This window comes from Portunus trituberculatus, chromosome 32 (assembly GCF_017591435.1).
Source record: "Portunus trituberculatus isolate SZX2019 chromosome 32, ASM1759143v1, whole genome shotgun sequence".
Lineage (NCBI taxonomy): Eukaryota > Metazoa > Arthropoda > Malacostraca > Decapoda > Portunidae > Portunus > Portunus trituberculatus.
In genome coordinates, this window is record NC_059286.1 from 11,370,232 (window position 1) to 11,391,139 (window position 20,908).

Genomic DNA, 20,908 nt, shown 5'->3' on the forward strand with positions numbered 1-20,908 from the left:
TGTATCTTCTTGGGCGTAACGTGAGATGTGTGGGAGTTCCCTTTTTCTCCTTTTCTCTCTAATTTTTACGTTTTTCTTTTTTTTCATAGCTTCAGATTTATTTGGAACATTATTATGATTTTGTTCTTTTGTGGATTTTTTTTCTTTTTTGTTCTTTTGTGGTTTTGTCTATTTTCTTTTTTTATTGTTATTGTTGTTATGTTCGTTTTTGTTGTTTGTAGTAGCAGTAGCAGTAGTAGTAGTAGTAGTAGTAGTAGTAGTAGTAGTAGTAGTAGTAGTAGTAGTAGCAGTAGTAGTAGTAGTAGTAGTAGTAGTAGTAGTAGTAGTAGCAGCAGTATATGCTGTTGCTTGTTGTTGTTGTTGTTCGTCTTCCTTTCTTTTCTTCTCGTTAATTTGTAGTATCAAAATTTATATGAAAAAGAGAACAATATATATGATGATTAACTATCATGTTATTCCCGCTTAATAATCTCCTTTTCTCTTAATGTCTTGTCTTGCTCCCCCTCCACTGAACAGATGGCGCTGAAACACACCAAAGAAACACATAACACGCACAGAAATATCTCAAATGAATGAATAAATTTCCGTATGTACATTAACTCTAAAATAAAATGAATATATAATCAAAACAAAGTCAGATACCGAAAAAAAAAACGAATTAATTAAGTAAAACGAGACGTTTTCACAACCAGACCAAACTTCAAAACTATGAGAATCTTTGGTTCGAACCCTGAAAGCGTCGGTTCAAATTATCGTTGTAAGTGGATGAAACATGAACGCCGCAGACCATCCCAGGCAGCCGTCTCTAGCGTGTCACCCCAAGCTCCTCTTGTCCTGGCCCGTCCTTACCTGGTGAAAGTAAGTAAGCGAATTGGTGTCCCGAGTATGTTTGTGTGTGCTTTCTATGGTGGCCTGGTGGTGTTAAGTGAGTTTTGTGGTTACGGTATGGACTAGCGTTGCGGTGATTGACGTTATTGGTTGTGGTGTGGGTATGTAATGTGTAATGTGCCAATTAATCACTAGTGCAATGCCGTGGTTTCGTGTTCAGAGTTCCCTTTTTGGCGACTTTATACAGCTACAGAAACGTATGGGGATTAGAATAGTGAAGACTTAAACCAGGGATCTTTTGTCCTCCAGAGACGCTTCCTTAAATACAAATAAAATAAGTTTTGTGCCCCAAAATGAAGGTAAAAATGTGTATTGAAAGGTTTACTACGGTGGTAAGGTACTTTGGGTATAACTTTCCGAGTCTTAAGGGTTAATTACGGGAAGGGTAGGACTTGAGCTCATAAATGGAGGATGTGGGTTGATGAATAGATACGAGATAGTGTGACTATGCTACTGAGTTGCGGGTTATTAGTTACTTGTAATACTAGAGTTGCCAAACGCTTACTATGGTACGATAGTTAGTGGCACTATTAGCTTGAGATTAAGGGAAGAGTATTCTACCTTGCATAAAGACTGAAGATGTCCATTGAACAAATAAAGGACTCGGTGATGAGTAATTACGGGAAGATTTGCAACAGGTAGTAGTCATTTGGTTGTAAAGAATAATCTTATTGGAGTCTTGTGCACACCAGGTACGTGTGTGAACAAGTGCAGAACTACGTGTGGTGGTTTGGGTGATAATAGCAGTCTGAGACCTGGGTAACGCGAGGCTGAGTGGGCGAGCGTTGCCGTCTTTTTTGCACGGCGAGTCTTGTTTAGTTTGATGTGGTGTGCACGGCACGTTGGTTCTGGTTCTGGTTTCTTTTCCTGGTGGAAGTCGTAGGTACCCAGAGATCCAGGTTTTCTTCGGTTTTCTTCCTCGTCTTTACCGAATGAATTTTTTGACAGCGCATGGTGGGTTGCTGTTGTAATCAACGAAGGGTGGGAATTCGCTGTTCGAAACAAATTAGCGGCCGCATCGAGAAATGGAGATCAGCAGTATCTTAAATTTGGGGGGTTTGTACACAGAATTAAACAGTAAAGCTGGCCCTTTATGTGAGGTATTGTATGTTATGGAGGCAATAGTTAGAAACTTAACTGGTATTTTGTTAGAGATAGGGTAATAGTTGTCTTAAAAAATTTGTTAATTGTACTTGTTTCTAACCTGTGCTTTAACCCCCTAGTGTTTTGGTGGCGGCTGCGTGGGGCCGCGGGGAGCCTGGCGCTGTGCGTGCTGGTCCTGGGGGCGTGGGCCAGAGCAGACCTCGATGACTCGTCAGAAGACCTCCCAGCCCAGAATGGCCCATCAGCAGAAAAAGTGGAGGGCCAGGAACACGCGGCAAAGACGTCAAACCGCGGTAAAATTATCAATATTGACACCGAGGAGGAACTTTACTACATGATGGGGAAGGACATGCCCGATGGTGCTGCCAGTGAATTCGAATCCAGGAGGGCCAAGGGTAGTGACGACTCGGCTGCCAGTGCCACAGCAGACTCCTCTGTGCCGGGCGGGGACTCTGTGGAAGAGGAGCAAGCTACTGGAGATGGTAACATGGTGGCTGACCTGTCTGTAGATGCCATGGGTAATGAAAATCCTGCACCTACTCTCATGATGGAAGATATCTCGGAAATAAGTATTACCATGGAAGAAATTCCCAGCGATACCGCAGGTGTTTTGCCAGAGTCTGATGATGTGGATGACACTCCCACAGATCCAGTGTACATTGCATCCCTCCCCACCTACACTGACGTTGAGGACGTCAACTCCTATGATGTAGATGAACACGAGATTCCTACGGTTTCCCCTGGGAAAGAAAACGTTACCGCTGAAGATGTGCGCGAGCGTGGCTCAATTCCTGAAAGTGACTATCTCGGCAGTCCTGAAGGTGATGGTGACAGTCTCAGCGTGGAAGAAATGTACTCCCTGCCTGGCAGCCTCGATGTGGATGAGGAGCTGTCCAAGATGAACATTAAGAAAGGGGATCTATTGTCCAGCATGAACACTGATAAGGTAAGATTTTGGTATTACGCTTAGTGTGGCACAGAAGAACCGCTGTGGCTTGTAACTTCGATGATGTTTTCACTTGGTTGCACTTGCGCATGAGTAGGTACTAAAAGCTAAAGGTATGTACGTGAGTACGTTCTTAGTTATTCTATTTAAGGAAAGCTAAATGTATGTAAAGGAATTGCAAGGGTTCACTTGTGGCAGAGAAACAAATCTGATAACTGTCATACTTCCAGGCTACGGACTAATTACTCAAATGAAACGGTACATGCATTGTCACAGTGCTCGTCACGTTTAGATGCACACATTGTTTGTATCCTAACAGCTAAACGGCTTGTTGAGGTTCTGGATGAACTGGCTGAAGAGGGAGCTCGAGGCGATGTACCGGAGTGAACTGAAGCGATCGGACATGCTGTGGGACAACATCACTGGCGCCGGTGTGGAGGAGCAGGGCTATGGCGGCACCCCAAGGTCTGTTGCAGCGTTGTATGGGGGGCGGCCGGTGTATGGGCAGAAGCCAGGGCCTTTCCAGGAGCAGGGCCCCGTGACTCCTCAAGCTTCTCAGGAGTTTTGGCAGCCGTACATATTTGACACTGGCGTTGGGAATAGGAAAGGTAATCATGTACTCTATATTGTTGTTGGACTCTATATTGTTGTTGGAAGCCCGGAAGGTAACTGTAGAATCTATTAGTGGATTCAATAGAAGTGACAATAGATATCTATTTGCTATTAAATTGGAAGTAGGATAGTTAATGATAGCATTCTACTTTTCGGAGATTGCATTTTAATCAGTTTACCAGGACAAGAGTACATGTGGTATAGACCTAAAGCATTGGTTTCACTCCTCAGACATAAAGATTGAAGGTGTGGCTGTTCAAGGCAGCCTGCAAGGTGCAAATGTTGCCGAGATCATTCATGTCAACCTGCCTGCAATGTCTGTACTGTATGTGGTGAGTGACTGGAGTGTTCACTTTATGCAGAACATGATGTTAATGAATATTTAGTCTTGTGAGGAAATCGTGAGGCAATGATCTGTGCTACTCGTCTTTGTCTATTCCAGAGCCATGATGGATTTGGCTACATGGAAGTGAATGGGAAACTGGAGCGTCTTGTTGTCCTCAACAAGTGGACACTAAGCTCCTCAGGCTGCCAGTGTGGGGCTGGTGTTGCCTCTCAGGTGGGTTATTTGTACTCCTCAAATTCTGATTACCTTGTAACCAGAACAAATTTATGAAGCTCGGGAGATTTTGCCTGATTAAATTAATACACTGCCATCTTTTCCCTTGTGCAGGAGTGTGCTTGCTGTGCCCCAGGTGGCTGTCTGTGTCAGGGAACTCCCAACACATGTGTTGCTTGTGGCACAGAGTATTCCTCCTGCCAAGGTGCTGGTGAGTTGCTGTAATGACTTGCATAATACTTTTGTAGGTCTGTAATTCTCAATGCAAATGTTTGCTTATAGACTACAGGTAGGTACAGGAGTCGGTCAGTTTTACACTATTGAGCTGTATGTTACTAACCTTCAGGTCTGTCAGGAGTGTATGTGTCTGTGGCGGCTGGATCAGTGATCTCCTCTCAGGACGGCTCTCTCCACCTCAGTGTGTTGGCTGTGGCTCAGGGCAGCTCCATCAATTTCTTCAGTCACAGTTCGGTGAGTCCTATTCAGTTTCAGTGTGTTCTTTAGGTAGCAGCTTGGACACTTCAAGGATCTTGATTTTCTGTACATTAAACATTTCTTTAACTTTGAATTGCTGTCATATCCCCAAGGTGCAGGTTCTCCCAGGGGCAGACTTTGGAGTGCTCAACATTGCCATAATATGTGCATTGTTTCTCCCAGTCTGGTGCCAGTCTCCAATGGCTTGGCAGCATGACCCTGCAGCAGGAGGTGACCCACCTTGCCTTCGGCACCACCTTCACAGACCATGACGAGGCCACTGTGGAGAACACCTTCCTGGTAATATTCAGCAGTGGTGCCACAGACCAGCAGTTCAATGAGATCATTGTCAGCTCCATGGCACCAACCTTCACAGTGGGGTGAGTGTGGTGATGTGCAAGGAATGGTTTACTGGACTGGAAGATCTCTTGTTTAGAATAGCAGACCTTGTGCAGTGCAGTAAGCTTTCCCTTCACTATCCCTTGCAGACCACCAGTCAAATGGCAGGCCAAGGGACAGGCCATGAGGGCTCACCAGGGGGATGGCTATGTGTTTGTCTCTGTGCATGGCCACAACTCCATTGATATATTCACTCTCCAGGTATGAATCATGTATGCACTCTCCAGGTATGAACTACAAAATGCAGAGTAGACTGGGTTCTTTTTAAAGAAATTGTTGCTGGACATTACAGTGTATAGACTTAGAAATTTGTGGAATGCTTCATAGCACAAATGATGACCTGGCAAAAATTCCCAGGAGGATATGTGGATGACACACCACATGATCCCCAAGCACACCTTCAAGGGTGCCTTCCACTCCTGGTTGGTGTTCCACATCAACTTTGAGATGTACGTGGCCCTGGCAGCACGGCGCCACATTGTGTTTTACCGCTGGAACAGGATGGAGGCAGAGTTTGAGCAGTTCAACACCATCTATATGGGTGATGCCATGTCCAGCATTGAGGGTCTGGTGGCTGTCAATGTGAGTATAAACTTAACTTCATGGTTTAACTTAATGATTGAAATGAAGGTAGTATTTGTTTGAAGGAATGCTTAATTTCTGAGATCTTGAGGAATGGCAAACAATACTATTCTGTGAAACCATACTCTCCTGTGCAAGTGTACCTGCCTGAAAGAACTGTAACCTCTAATTATGGTTTCAAGTTGGGTACTTGTATGAGGGAACAGAAATATTGATGTCCTATGTCCATGAAGGTTGAGTCTTGCCAAGAAGAGGTGTCGGTAGTGGTGGCGGGCCACGGCAAACATGTGGCAGTAATCGCCCTGCAGTACAACTTTACCACATCCACCCATGCCTTCGTTATGGTGAGAAAATAATGGGTTTGTTCTCATTTGTACCTTGAACTCCTGTTCATGGCATGCTTAGTACCAAGTAGGAAGTTTACTGGTTTCATGCAATGGTGGCTGAAGCAAACTGTAACTGCAAGGTTCAGGATGGCTGCTTTTAGTACTATACCTGTATGCTGTGCAGGACTTTCAGAAGGCTATGTATGCATTTAATGTATTGTATTTAATATTGTTCATAATTTATCATAGTAGTCATAAGTGAGACTGAATGCACTGGCAAGGAGTGGCTGCGTACTGGTGGCTTATTGATGTGGAGTGGCCTTCATGTGGAGTGGCTTCCTTTCAGGAGTTCACAGGCAGCCTGCAAGCAACACTAGACTGGTCTGTTGCCACTCATCACTTGACTGGGACTTCTACGGTAAGTGTTTTCTGGACATGAATGGGAATTACTATTGTAGAGACAAGAGGTACCATTGCTAGTGTCTTTTGGCTAAATCAATATACTAATCTGGGAACAAGTTTTAATGTTCTTAATTGGTATGGTTTGTATCCCTGACTGAAAAGGTCTAGCAAGAAGAGTTTGTACATAAATTTCCAACTGTGTATATTTTTGTGATCTTTGGTGTTTTTGTGATCTTTGCTGTCTTTGCTGTAAGAGTTAATTTCCACAGCTCGTTACACTGGAGGCTGGCAGGCGTCAGGTTGTGCTGGTGAGGGTGGAGGCCACGGCCACTGATCTGGAGCACCCAATGGGCAGCCAGCGAGATGTGCAGGAAGGTGCTATGGACTACATAAAGGTTCGCTGGTGGAGGCTGAGTGCTGTGAAGTCAACTCGGTTTTTCTAAGTGCTGGAGATAGTGCTGGGAAGATATCTAGTTAATTCTAAGCTTGAATTCAATCTTAATGTGATTTTAGTCTTGAAAATGCTTAATCCTAACTGAGTTGCATATTGCAATGACTTGGAAAATTCTTCTGTCAAGGAGCTGAGTTTTCTTTGTATCAAGAGTCTACAAGACTTAAGGATGTGTGCTTCCCATCACACAAACACAAACCACTTCATATTTCCATGGCACTGATAAGATGCTGGTTCCAATTCATAACCAATTTATAACTTTTCATAAGTTTTTAACCATTAAAACTTTGAAATTTCTACTGCTAATCATTCTAACCCTAATAAGGTGAGCGGAAACTTGTACACTGGTGCAGATTTATACTTTGGTTCAGGTTTCCTTAACCCACTAAAAAAAAATAGCCATAAATTGTCTTCACAAAGCCATATTACCATCCACCCAATCTTGACATTTCCACCTTGAACAGAATGAACATGCACGTCAGCAAGCCATCATTGCAGCACTGGAGTCCCGACTGGCCAAGAGTGTTCTGTTCAGCAACACCATCTCTGCCGATGTCACTGTCACTGGCGGCATCACCATCTCTGGGGTATATTGGACTTGGTTTTTTATTTTTGTATTTGATGTGAAAATTGGCAGGTGACACTGGGAAGAGATACTAAGTTTGAGATGGGTTATTTCCTCTTGTGGCATTCTTATGGGAAGTGTAAGTGGTAGGTAGTACAAAGAAATGCAGTGTATTTCAAGTAGATTGATTTGACTGTTATTGTGGATATTGATGGAAATTGGTAAACCGCATTAAGAATTGTCCTTGGATTTGGAGATTTGGAAATTAAGTATGCTGTCCTTGTGTATAATCAAATTTTAAGTTTTGTGACTGTCTTAACTGGAATCTAATCTTGACTGCCACTGTAGCTTTACCAAATTTTTAATATAGTGTACAAAGGTCTGCTGTAATTATTTGTAGTTCTAATTGTTGTCTAATCCAGCTTGCTGCCCCAGTTTCTACTAGATTTTGAATACTGTACAAAATCTTGCAAAATGGTGAATGCCTAATTGTCACTTCTCCTGCCTGTCCAGTGTTTTAGGTGTATGCTGTACTGATACATTTTCTGACTGTCCTGTGCAGGCATTGAGCACAGGGCGACTGTCAGCTGTGCGACTTGTCTTCCCCAACACCGAGCTCCAGCACGGTGTGACTCACCTTCAGTATCTGCAGCACATCAACACAGCCCGGCCTGGTTTAGACCTCTCCCAAAGCCTTCTACAGGACATCCAGGCTATAGAGAATACACTCCTTTGTAAGTCCTACTTGTAATTCACTAAAATAATATTCAGAATACAGTTTCAAGTTTAGCTTTTTTGAATGGAAAATACTTCTAGCATGTTTATTAAGAAGACTTCCAAATAGTGATGAAAACCACCTGATCTACTGTGTCTACAGTTGCTGTGCCAGTGTCTGGCCCCAACAGAACCATTGAGGGGTCCAAGACTGTAGTTGTCAACAGGCTCCTCTCCATAACTTCTCTGGATGTTCAGCACCTGAGTGTGACTCGGGTGCTTGATCTGAATGGTGACCCCTTCCCTCTGAATGAAACATTGGCCATGATTGTGACGTTAGTATTGAAGTTGGTTATTTAATGCAAGTACTGCTTAGGTGGTGGTGGTAAGATAGATATATGAAGCTGCTTTTAAAAATTGTAATGATCCTCTAGCTCACAAAAGGAGTTCCTTCACAGAATGTTAAAACTTCTTGCTTTTCTTAGAGAGGACCAGACAGACCGCATTGTTCGTGGCAGGAAGACCTTTTCATCACGGCTTTCTGTGCAGCATCTCCACACTCCCTTCCTAGATGACATCCCCACCAGTGATCTGGTAACACTGAGTGGCCGCCACAGTATTGCTGGGGCAGTGTTTGCCAGGGGTCTGTGGGCTCAGGAGGTGGAGGTGAGGGCAGGTGGCACATTAGGTGGAGTGGACCTGTCTCGGATGGTGTTGCTAGGCCAGGCGGCAGTGTTGGGTGAGTGCTTGTGTTGTACTTCATTAAATGCTGTAACTTTGCAGGCCTAATGCTTATGATTAGTATTAAATGTCTTTAAAAATCTTAACTTGAGATGGGTATATGCTATAAAAATTGTCTGATGAAATGATAAATGAATACACAAATGTTTCCCTAAGGGATGAATACTAAATGGTTTATTTTGCTCTAAGAAGTGTGGTTTTGTGGAGAACGGATACACTAGCTTGAATTGCACACCATCTCTCACCTCCAGGCAAGGTGACCTTTGCATCCCATGAATTTGTGGCAAGGTCGGTGCATGTGGTGTCTGGTGTGGTGGGTGGCGTGGACCTGGGAAGACTGTACAACCACTCCCTGCTGGTGACAGGCGGACAGTTTGCCGGCTCCCTCCTTTTCACCTCCGACCTCTCTGTTCATGACCTTGTTGCTGGCGTGATGATGGGCGTCGATGTGGCACGGCTGGCGGAGAGCACGGTGTTCAGGGACGAGGATGCTGTGCTGACGGGGAAGCTGCACTTTACACAGATGGTGACTGTGGAGGGACACATGACCACCAACAGTATCAATGGCAGGCAGTTCCCTGGTGACTATGCTGTGAAAACTGGCTCCTCTCCCATTGTCTTCTCCAATGATGTATCCTTCAGGCATGTGGCATTTGGGGAGGTATCATTTGGGCCCCAGGGTGTTGTGGATGGCATCGCACCCCACCGACTCGTGACCAGGACCACAGATCAGACGGTGACTGGAACGAAGGTGTTCAGTGCTGGTATAGACATCAGAGGACACCTGGACATCACCACAAAGATCCTAGATAATGTGAACCTCGATGATCTGTTCTCAGGAAACCGCGGACAATCCTCCCTGCCAGCTGACATGAGGTTTGATCTGGTGTTCAAGGGAGATGTGCAGATGCAGAGGATCTTCACTCGGGGCACTGTAAATGGGGTGGATCTGTCTGCCCTAGCCAATGATCTGGTGTATAGGGATGAGGAGCAGGTGAGGATAACTGGCAGGAAGGTGTTCCTGAAAGGGCTGACGCTCACTAATGCTAGGTTCCAAGGAGGTTTCAATGGCATGGACCTGAACTCCCTGGTTACCACAGACTCTGAGGTGGTTATCAACGGAGTGTTCACGTTTGCAAGTGACGTGTTCTTCAGAAGTCTGGTTGTGAGACACGTGAATGGCATAGACCTGAATGCCCTCATCAATAGTGCTCTCCACCTGAACAAAGCAGGCCAGGTGGTGCGAGGGCGGAAAGTGTTCCTGAAGAAGGTGGTGGTTGACTCTCTGGTCATTGAGGGAACCATCCGGGGTGTGGATTTCAGTAAATTCGTCACAAAGAGTGGCAACCAGACCTTCACTGCGCCGCAGGTGTTCAATACAGCTAACTTTGCCTTCCTGCGTGCCCATAACATCCACATGTCCCAGGGGCTCAAGATCAATGGCGTGGACCTATCGGAACTGGCTCGCAGAAGGGTGGCACTCAGGGAGCCAGTGAGCCACATGGCCACCCTCAGAATTGAGGGTCCACTGGAGCTTGGCAGCAGTGCATCAATAGGCATCCTGAATGGTGCCAACCTGGAGGAATTGCTAAACACCATAGTGACTGACGAGGGCGACCATATCATAGATGGGCAGGTGTCCTTGTCCTCATTGAGGGTCCTGGGGTCTGTCACAACACAAGGCAGTGTGGGAGGCAGTGGCATCAGCCTCAGGAGTGTGGCCCAGAATGGCATCAAACTATCTGCCAACAATCAAATCACAGGCCAGCTGAGCTTCTCCCAAGTGGAGGTGCGTGGGGACGTTGCGGTGGGCGGCCTGGTGCAGGGCGTCAACCTGCAGCGCCTCCACCAGGATGCTGTCTACACAGACGTGCAGACACTGCAGACCATCACAGGTGAGGAAGTGGATGACAGTGTTGGGCTGAATGATGTGTGGGTCTGATTTATATAAAGGTGTTTTGTGATATGAAAAAAATTGATTCTCTGCATTGTAGCTTCTTCGTGGATGGCCCCATTACAATGTTGGTATTTCAGGGCCAAAGATGTTTAACGCTGGCTTCACGGTGCGCGGCAGCATACATGCCGGGACAGTCGGTGGCGTGGATTTGGCCCAGCGGCTCCTGACCCGCACCACAGACCAGGTTATCACTGGCGCAGTCACCTTCCGTAGAGTGGCCGCCCTCAAAAATATTTTCCTTCACGGCAGATTCAACAACTTTGATGTGAAGGCACTGGCACAGGAGACCATGATGAGGGGCAGGAATGAGGAGATTGTGACAGGTGAGATCTGAATAGCTTTGTTTGAATCTTGCTTAAGAATCCAATACTTCAATTTCCATTTTTCAATAAATCATGGGTGAGATGGTAGTGCATGGGTGTGTTGTGGATAGCATCATTGTAAACTTCTTGGTTTGCTGTTGTACATGTTGTTCATTCCACCACCAGAGGACATCACCTTCACTGGTAGAGTCACAGTGAGGAACCTTGTGCTGCATGGTGTGCTGCAGGGACCTCAGGGTTCTGTGGATGTGGTTGCTCGGCTGGCTGATGCAGTGCGGCTGCAGGACACCGCCATCACCATCACCAGCAAGAAGGTCTTCACCGCTGGCCTCTCCTTCGCAAACCTGCACGTTGAGATCCTGGACGGCCGCAAGCTGGACCATTTCCTGGCCTTGGTGGTGACCCGCAACAGGCCACACACCCTGACTGGCGCCGTGAGAGTGGGCGGCACCATCACAGCACCTTGGGTCACTGCCCAGCAGCTCGCAGTGCAGGTCTCGTGTGTTTCTGCTTGTTTGCATGGCCTGAGTAAAAAGCAGCTGATCAATTGTAGTCATATATCCTTATTTAAAATGTTTGTCCACTGTGAAAGGTTAGATTGTTGATGGATTTCCATGTTCATTTAATTTTTCTCAGGGCACCATTGATGGGGTGGACCTCCAGGCACTGAGACAGGCGGCGGTGTTCCTCTCTGGCCACCAGGCTGTGGATGCTTCCTTGGTGAGGACTTGCTGTGTAGAATGATTAGAAATAAATGCTTTTGAAGTTGATGTAGGAGACCTATAATAATAGACAATAGTCATGCTTTAGTAGTAATTACAAATAATTTCTTTTGAAGGTGAAGTAGGAGACATAAATTATAATGTAGATAGACCTGCTTTAGTAGTAAAGACTTACTTTTTTATCTAATTGAAGTAGATAAAACTACTTTAAAAAATGTGTAAAATAGTTGCTTCTTGTTAGTTAATATTTGTAAGCAGGAGTTCATGGGCCTTAAACTAGCAAGTCTTCCCTCCAGGTGTTCCGAGAGTCTGTGCTGGTGCGCGGCAACCTGCGAACTGTGTTCCTGAATGACCTTGTCTTGTCGGAGGGTTACCTCACTACCTCCACCCACCAAACCTTCAACTTCAATGTGACCCTTTCCTCGGCCCTTGCCAGCCACGTTGAAGTGCGAGGGCTTGTAAACTCCTGGAACCTCCCTCGGGAATGGAACAGAACTTTGCTGGTAAGTTGCTTGGATGTGAGAATGCTGGGATAATTTAAGACCCTTTTTGTGCTAAGGTTTGCAAATAGTTGTGGCCTACATGACAGTGAACCCTTTACATTCCTTACTGTAATCTGGTTTCTGCACCAAAGGGAAAATGTAATGAAAGGATTGATCTGCTAGGTTTATACCTTTGAATAGGTTGATAGCAAAGCATTTAGGTTTTGCAAGAAACTATTTTGTTGAATTATTGTCTAATGGTCATTAGAATGTAGTGCAACATCAGCTGACTTGTGGTTTCTTCCCAGGCTCTTGGTGGACAGAGCATGCCAGGATCCCTCACTTTGTCAGGTCATGTGGTGGTGAAAGGTGACCTTATTGTGACTGGCAGGGTGGGAAGGGGACAAATGGTGAAATTGAGTCGGCAAGTTGTGTTGCTTGATCGCAGGACTCAAGTATCTGGTGAGGAACATTGAAGGAACATTAGTTACTATTGCACTCATGAATTTTGCTTTGGTTCCTTTGTTCAGTACACAATGTAGTGGTTTCTCCTATTCATTTTTACAAGTTTGTTTCATTCCTTCCCCAAGGTTCCCTGAGCTTCACCATCCCCCTGACAGTGGCCTGGCTGAAGAGCAGTACCAGTGTAGTCAATGGTGTGGACCTGACACAGATGTATAGGAATGCCTGGTTTGTGGACACCACTACACAACTCTCTACTAGTGTGACATTCTTTGGAAGGGTTTTGGTGAAGGTGAGTACATGGTAAAATGAAGCTTTCTCTAAATTATTCAGTTCCCATCCCAAGTGTTCATGGAATGGTCTTGTTTCCAGCGTGCATTCTTCACCCAAAGCACCATCGATGGCCTGGATGTTCTCGGGGCATACAACATTGCCAAGGCTGCTCGGGACGGCCTCACGAACATCACTGTGGAGTTCGAAGTTAGTGTTAAACTCTAATGATATTGATTCTTTACAGAAATTTTTTTGAAGTTTTTGCCTAATAAAGCTTTCCAGTATGTATTTGAATGCATGGTTGTTCTTTATCTCTAGTCTGAGTTTGAGAGGATCTGCCACCCAATTGCCAGGCTGTACAACAAGCTTGAATCTTGCATGTTTGAGCCAGACCACCTCGCTGTGCATGGCAGCCTGCCACTCTCTGCTGTGCCCCTCGAGTCAATCTCCTTCTTTGTGAGTCTTGTTTGAGTTGTGGCTTGAATACTGAAGTGATGTAACTTGCATTACCAAGGATGTTGACTTTGGAAATTGGATGTCTAAGGTGTTGTGTATAGAACTTAATGATGCATTGCTTGTAAGTGGAAAATTTTTACTTTGGGACTTTGTGTAAGAACAATAACAAATAAAGGCTTGGTTTCCAGTCCATAAACAGAAAAGTGGATTATCAGAGTAAACCAGATTCTCACAAACTATTAACACTTTTTGTTATGAAAACACCTTTGTTATGAAAGTCTGAATTCCAGTACTTCTTGACAGGCATTTGGCACCACAGCACTCCTGGTGAGTTATGAGGATGCTTGCCACCTGGACTTCTTGACCTGGCAGGGTGGTAACTTTGTCCTGCGCCACAGACTTCAGAATGTGGGCCTGGGACGGCACTTCCACATGTTGCAACATGATGAACGCAGAGTGAGTGCTGATAGATTACTTGTTACAAACCATGCTTGGTAGGAATGTGCACCTTCATCTCTTGCTAGCAGATTGGAAGGTGTGTGTGGATTTATTGATGTTTAGCCATGATGAAATAATGCTTTTGTTACCCTTGTATATGATCCTGAAGTCAACCAGTGATCTTTAGTAATGTTCTGAAAAATGTATAGAATGCTCTTCCTGAGTGGAAAGTTTTGAAGGAATTCTTTACTCTGCTACAAAGATGGCCTGAGATACCGTGTCCTCGGGCTTGGTCAAGGTGCTCTGTAAAACTTTATTCGCTCTCTCCCAGGTGTTGGTTGCCATGGCTGCATCTCCCTTCAACACCACCTGTTCACAAACTAACAGCACAATCTTCCAAGTGACTGTGTCTGGCATTGAGGTGAGGTGCATGTAAGGGATTTGCAGGTTTGAAGTTGGAAGATTTTGTAAAATGGTCTAGACCATATTTGTAAAATCTCCTGTGTAAATGTGATATTAATGCTTGATTTTAACTTGCCAGGTGTACCAGGTGCTTGGCGAGAGCATGTATATTACTGAGGATGGCCATGCTGGCTCTTCAATGTTGCTTCACGGGCTGCATCACACGCTGGCCTACACCGTGGACATCAACACCCGCCGCTGGAGCCTTGTAGCCACACTGCCTGCCCACGGTGAGCAGGACCTGATAATTTTTGCTGCATTGGGTGGAAACGGTTGTGCAAATGTATGGGTGCTGGAGTTGTGGGTGTTGTATAGCAGTGGTATTAAAAGGATAAGTATTAGAATTCCTGTAAGGGAGTTCCCAGACGGTTGGGTTAGGAAGACGGGTATCTGGAAAATTGATGGTAATTGGTCAGGATGTTTGGTTAGGTTCCTCTTCAAAAAGAAAGCAAATTAAGTAATGCATTAGAAGTAACTAGAATTATCAGTGATGGATCCTGCAGAGGAATTACCAGGCTTGTATGATGCATGCTGTGTCCTCTACAGCTGGAGGTGTGCTGGTGCATCCTGTCTACGGCGTGATCCACCTGCTACGTGACTACACCAATGCCACCACCTACGTGCAGCGTGCCATTCCTGCCGTCAGTAGGGGCGGCATCCGGCTGGTGTTCGCCCTCTTCTCCACCATCACCTCCTGCCAGGGCCCGGCACACTACCTCAAGGTGTTCAGGGAGGTGGATGGCACCCACCACTGTGTTGCTGAGGCGCCGCTTCCAACACTTCCTGCTGACCTGACAGTGTTCTTTGCTGGCAGCAAGGCGGCCGGCTCTCACCTGGCTGTGGTCACCATGCACTATAACCAGTTCCCCATTATATTCTCCTTTGCAGGTGATTTATTGACTTTCATATTGTTGCTGATCTTGACTAGATACATTAATCTGCATTTAATTCTTGGTGCCCAACTGTTCTTTCTGGGGTGTTATTCATGTTGAACTTTGAACCGTGACTTGCTTGCTTTTGTAATCTGTTCGTGTATTCTTATTTTTGGTTAAATTTGTCTTGCTTATTCTAAATGTTGGAATTTTGAACTTGGTTTTTCTCATTCTGTATGGAGTATACAAAGTCCCTAGTTGCAAGTAACCTCCTAGCCTAGTCACTTGTTCATTTATACCTTACCTCCTGCAGCTTGTCCATATTGCCTTGCTACCTGTTCACTCATGTTGGAAATGCTCTTCATTTGCAGGGGAGGTGTTGTCCCGCTGGGGTGAGGTTGAGGTGGCCACTACAGCCACCTGGGTGGAGCACGCCCTGGTGAGGCGTCCTGGCCGACACTTCCCTGACTACTACATCCTCTTGAGTCCCCTCCAGCACATCCCAGAACCCACGACCACCACCACCAACACCATCGTCTTCCCTACCGACCCCTACTCCTCCACTAATGGTTCCTATGACCCCTACTCCACCACTTCTGGCCCCTATGACCCTTACTCTTCCAGCTTTGACCCTTACAATCCCTTCTCTTCCACTTCTGGCCCATACAAGCACTACTCCACCTCTGGCCCCTATGACCCCTACTCTTCCACTTCAGACTTTTACAATCCGTACTCCTCCACTTCTGGCCCCTATGACCCCTATGATCCCTATTCCTCCACTTCTGGCCCCTATGACCCTATTCTTCCACTTCTGGCCCCTATGACCCTATTCCTCCACTTCTGGCCCCTATGACCCCTATTCCTCCACTTCTGGCCCCTATGACCCCTATTCCTCCACTTCTGGCCCCTATGACCCCTATTCCTCCACTTCTGGCCCCTATGACCCCTATTCCTCCACTTCTGGCCCCTATGACCCCTATTCCTCCACTTCTGGCCCCTATGACCCCTATTCCTCCACTTCTGGCCCTTACGATCCCTATTCCTCCACTTCTGGCCCTTACGATCCCTACTCCTCCACTTCTGGCCCTTACGATCCCTACTCCTCCACTTCTGGCCCTTACGATCCCTACTCCTCCACTTCTGGCCCTTACGATCCCTACTCCTCCACTTCCGGCCCTTACGATCCCTACTCCTCCACTTCCGGCCCTTACGATCCCTACTCCTCCACTTCCGGCCCTTACGATCCCTACTCCTCCACTTCCGGCCCCTACGATCCCTACTCCTCCACTTCCGGCCCCTACGATCCTTACTCCTCCACATCCGGCCCCTACGATCCTTACTCCTCCACATCCGGCCCCTACGATCCTTACTCCTCCACTTCCGACCCTTACAAACCTTACTCCTCCACATCCGACCCTTACAAACCTTACTCCTCCACTTCCGACCCTTACAAACCTTACTCCTCCACTTCCGACCCTTACAAACCTTACTCCTCCACTTCCGACCCTTACAAACCTTACTCCGACCCTTACAAACCTTACTCCTCCACTTCCGACCCTTACAAACCTTACTCCTCCACATCCGACCCTACAAACCTTACCCTTACAAACCTCCTCCTCCACTTCCGACCCTACAAACCTTACTCCTCCACTTCCGACCCTTACAAACCTTACTCCTCCACTTCCGACCCTTACAAACCTTACTCCTCCACTTCCGACCCTACAAACCTTACTCCTCCACTTCCGACCCTTACAAACCTTACTCCTCCACTTCCGACCCTTACAAACCTTACTCCTCCACTTCCGACCCTTACAAACCTTACTCCTCCACTTCCGACCCTTACAATCCCTTCACCACCCGTTTCACCACTCCAAATTACAATCCCTACACTACTGCCAATCCGTACACCACTGCCAATCCCTACAGCACCACGTCTGGTCTTTACAACCCATACAAACCTTCCTCCACCCCTAATCCCTATGAACTCTTCGCTCCCACTGCCCATCGCTTCAGTCGTTCCATCTTCGCAGACACCACCGCTGCTGACGTGTCTGTTATCTATCGCCTGGTCATGAGGGGCTCTGCTGTGGAGGCGGCCAATATCACGTGCACCAGTACCAAGACCATGTATTAATTGTTGTTCGTGAAATATACTGCCTGTGTTACGTGGTGTTTGTTGTTCTGCATGATAGTCGACCTGGGTGTGTGAGTTCTCCCTACATAATAGTCGACCTGGGTATGGGATTTCTCCTTTCATAATGGTCGACCTGGGTGTATGGTTTGTTGTCGTAGTGTGACGGTCGACCTGGGAGTGTGATTTATTGTCCTTGCGTGATAGTCGACCTGGGTGTGTGATTTGTCAGTGTGATGGTAATTCTGGGTGTGATTCGTTGTCCCTGCATGATGGACGAATTGGGTGTGTGAGTTCCCCTGCATGATGGTCGACCTGGGTATGTGAAATCTCCTTTCATGATGGTCGACCTTGTTGTATGGTTTTAGTGATGTTTATGGTTCGTGAAGGTACTAGAGTAATAAGTGATTTTTTTTTTTTTTTTGTGGTGGTTCTTACGGTTTGTGGATGTTGCGAATGTTAAGGGGGAAAACTGGTGAAGGGCAACAAAATTTTTAAAATGCTAGATTAGTTGCCAGGTTCTTTGCAGATCTGAAAGGGTTAACCAAAAGACGGTGTAAGTGTCTAAACTTCCCTCCTGGTAATAAACTTCCGTCATGGTACCGAGTATCGCCATTGATAATCTTAGATTTGACATAAAATAGCCATGAAAACTGCTGTGCCCAAGAGAAGGTATTAAGCTGAGGAGCCGAGTCTTGGTGTTTATGGCAAGGAACGGTAGTGGCTTCATATTGTCGAAGCTCCGTGTGCGGGCCACAGTGCGGCAGTCAGTAGTGTCAACCAATCTTGGTGGTGTGCGGCCGGTTCCCTTATTGACCAAATATTCCGCTGCCTTTGTGTTGATAGCCTATACATTTCAATACCAAGCTCCTTACTTGTGGCACTCCATGTTACGAAGTGAAGACCATCAGTAAACCCGTATTCTGCATCACGGGCAAGGAAAACCAAGTGTGTGAAGTGAAGCAAGCACGTAAACAGTGACTTGAAATACTCCTGGCTGGAAGTAGTCCTGAGATTACCTCTCCGCCTCGGCACCAGTGAGTACTTGTCATGAGAGAACCATGTGTGTTCGGTAACTACAAAGCTAGCAAAATACGAGTGAAAATGGTGATGGCTGTGGTGTTGGGTACTTTGAGTGCAGCATGTGATCCTGTTAGACCAATACAGTGAGTCATGTGTAGGTTTGCATCACTCGACGTTATCTTTGAAGCAATAAGCACGTAACCTTCCCCACTAACCTTTTCAGTACTGGGACGCATTTTTATCTTGTTTTGGGTATGGTTAGACGATTTTACTGCCATTAGGAAGAGTCTATGGAGGTCAGAAGATTAATAGCCAGAATCTTCACTATTTCAATCCTGAAGTTTCTGAAGCTGTGTAAGAATATGAAAACGCGTCATGGTACTGAAATGGTTAGTGTGTTGAACTGAAACAAGGAATCAATGAAAGAGCGCAGGAATATAACTCTGTAATTCCAAAGTCATACATATAATCCATATAGCTTATAATTCGTTACAAAGAGCATCGGTGGGCCGGACTATGGTGGATCCAGAGTTCATGCCTGATTTCATTCCCTTTAACTTTTCTATTCTTTTCTCATGTGTTTGTGACTAAGGACTACTGTAGTGTTTGCCATCTTAGCGTAGACTTGGAGTATATTAAGACGGGAACCCATGGATGGTGAAGGCAGGGCGTGGATTGTGAATAAGCGTCTCGATGGTTGGTTTGTTTCGCGGTGTTCGGGGGCGAAGATTCAGTAACAAAGTCTTCACAAATACTACCGTAGATGAAACTCATTCCTTTCCACCATCAATGCACATACTCTTTACAAATACTGAGGAAGTTTTCTTAACGTGGAGAACCTTGTGCGTTGTTCTTATTTCATTATTAAATATGACTGAGAAATATATACTTTTTCATTAGTGAATAAAACTTGTAAGATACTGAATATAAGTCCTATTAATGTAGAGAACCATACATTATTTCCCTTTTTTTAACAATTTCCATTCCCCTTGATCTCGAAACAGCCCTGCAAGCTTACTGAATCGTAAATCCCAATTGCCGCTGTCCTGAAGGTTCGTGCACGCCCCGAGGGACACACACGGGCTTAGGAGCGTGTCACGGGGCGAGGACGCTAGCTGGGGTCTTGTTTCCTCGTTAGTGGTTGATATTTCCTTGCTTCTCTTAACCGCCAGCCTCCGCCAAGCTAGCCAAGCCACACGGCCAGCCCAGCGGTGACGGCAGTGTTTCCAGACGCGCGCCAAAACCTTTCTCTCGTCAATTTGCTTCCATGGTTGGCTGTTGGTTGTCTCAGTGCACGAAGAGTATTTTAGTATTGAGTTTTAATTCCCTTCTGAATCTTTCACCGTAATATTTTGTTTACTGCAGATTACTTCGTTATTTATATTTTCATCTTGTCATAGTCTCTCCCGTTTGCAAGAATAGAGTAAAACAGTTTATTTATCTATACAAGTGACCAAAACATGCATTACACTTTTGATTTTTTTTTTATTTTGTTTAAACTTTTTTTTTCCTGTCTTGTTTCCATTATAAAGGAGTTTCTTGATCTCACTAAAAGTTTTCTGCTGGTGAGGATCTGTTGGTCTTGTTGGGAGCCGGCTGGGGTGGTGGGGGAGGGAGGGGAGAGGGAGAGGACGCAGGGGGAGAAGTAAAAGGAAGGAAGGAAGGAAGGGAGTGATAAAATACGAAACAAAGGAAAAAAAAATTTGGATTTACGAAGTTGAGAAAGATGGAGAGAGAGAGAGAGAGAGAGAGAGAGAGAGAGAGAGAGAGAGAGAGAGAGAGAGTGAATGCTGAGGAAAAGAAAAGGAGTAAACAAATGGGAGGAAGCGAGGAAATGCAGTGTTGTTTGGAGGAAAGGAGAGAGAGAGAAGAGGGAGGGAGGGAGGGATGGATGGAGGGAGGAACCTGCTCAAGAACCTGCAGGAAAAAGAAAAAAAGGGAAAAAAAAGTTAGTTTTAAGAGAGACAAACACGAAATATTAAGGCATACATTTATTTACCCTCACAAGGAGCTAAAAATATGCGTGGTGTTTTAAAAGCCTTGTGTTTTGGTTTACTACTACTACTACTACTACTACTACTACTACTACTACTACTACTACTACTACTACTACTACCTACAACCCTGCATGCTTATATCCATATTTGTTAGAGAGAGAGAGAGAGAGAGAGAGAGAGAGAGAGAGGTTATCACAACACACTAATCTCTGTTGACTCATTCTATCTTGCTGGTCTTCTCTTGTCTCGTTACTCCGACACCTGTTAATACCCTCTCTCTCTCTCTCTCTCTCTCTCTCTCTCTCTCTCTCTCTCTCTCTCTCTCTCTCTCTCTCTCTCTAATGACTGCTAATTACCCTTTCATCTCACTTTCTCTTCTCTTTACGTTGATTTTGTGGACTGAGGTAACTACGTATTAATCTCTCTCTCTCTCTCTCTCTCTCTCTCTCTCTCTCTCTCTCTCTCTCTCTCTCTCTCTCTCTCTCTCAAGATTATGTGTGTTAGTTTCAAGGATTCATAGATCTGTTTTGTGTCACTTGTTTTAATC

At 45.6% G+C, this 20,908-nt stretch overlaps 2 protein-coding genes across 9 annotated transcripts in view; one reads left to right on the forward strand and one right to left on the reverse strand.

The window, feature by feature from the left end:
* Positions 1-696: 696 nt before the first annotated feature.
* On the forward strand, positions 697-17,375 carry LOC123512112. Of its 8 annotated transcripts, none has more exons than XM_045268344.1 (33): positions 697-858; positions 2,112-2,938; positions 3,258-3,546; positions 3,782-3,882; positions 3,993-4,109; positions 4,224-4,320; positions 4,456-4,580; positions 4,767-4,963; positions 5,072-5,183; positions 5,340-5,564; positions 5,798-5,908; positions 6,237-6,308; positions 6,562-6,687; positions 7,208-7,330; positions 7,871-8,042; positions 8,186-8,357; positions 8,508-8,761; positions 9,015-10,658; positions 10,798-11,043; positions 11,209-11,537; positions 11,680-11,763; positions 12,062-12,268; positions 12,556-12,709; positions 12,838-13,001; positions 13,082-13,189; positions 13,301-13,438; positions 13,742-13,894; positions 14,208-14,297; positions 14,418-14,568; positions 14,885-15,226; positions 15,582-15,976; positions 16,035-16,799; positions 16,842-17,375. In XM_045268344.1, coding segments are annotated over exons 1-33 (8,535 nt in total). In that variant the 5' UTR covers positions 697-857; the 3' UTR covers positions 17,286-17,375. The 8 variants fall into 8 exon arrangements, with proteins under 8 accessions (XP_045124279.1, XP_045124283.1, XP_045124287.1 ...); XM_045268348.1 differs by having other exon boundaries at positions 16,035-16,789; positions 16,862-17,375; XM_045268352.1 differs by having other exon boundaries at positions 16,035-16,781; positions 16,834-17,375.
* A 1,421-nt stretch (positions 17,376-18,796) lies between these two features.
* Positions 18,797-20,908, reverse strand: part of LOC123512113 (corticotropin-releasing factor-binding protein-like) — a 119,217-nt gene continuing 117,105 nt past the window's right edge. Inside the window, exon 8 of the mRNA XM_045268353.1 lies at positions 18,797-20,281. The gene's annotated coding sequence lies outside the window, so the exon portion shown is untranslated. The remainder of the gene's footprint in view (positions 20,282-20,908) is intronic.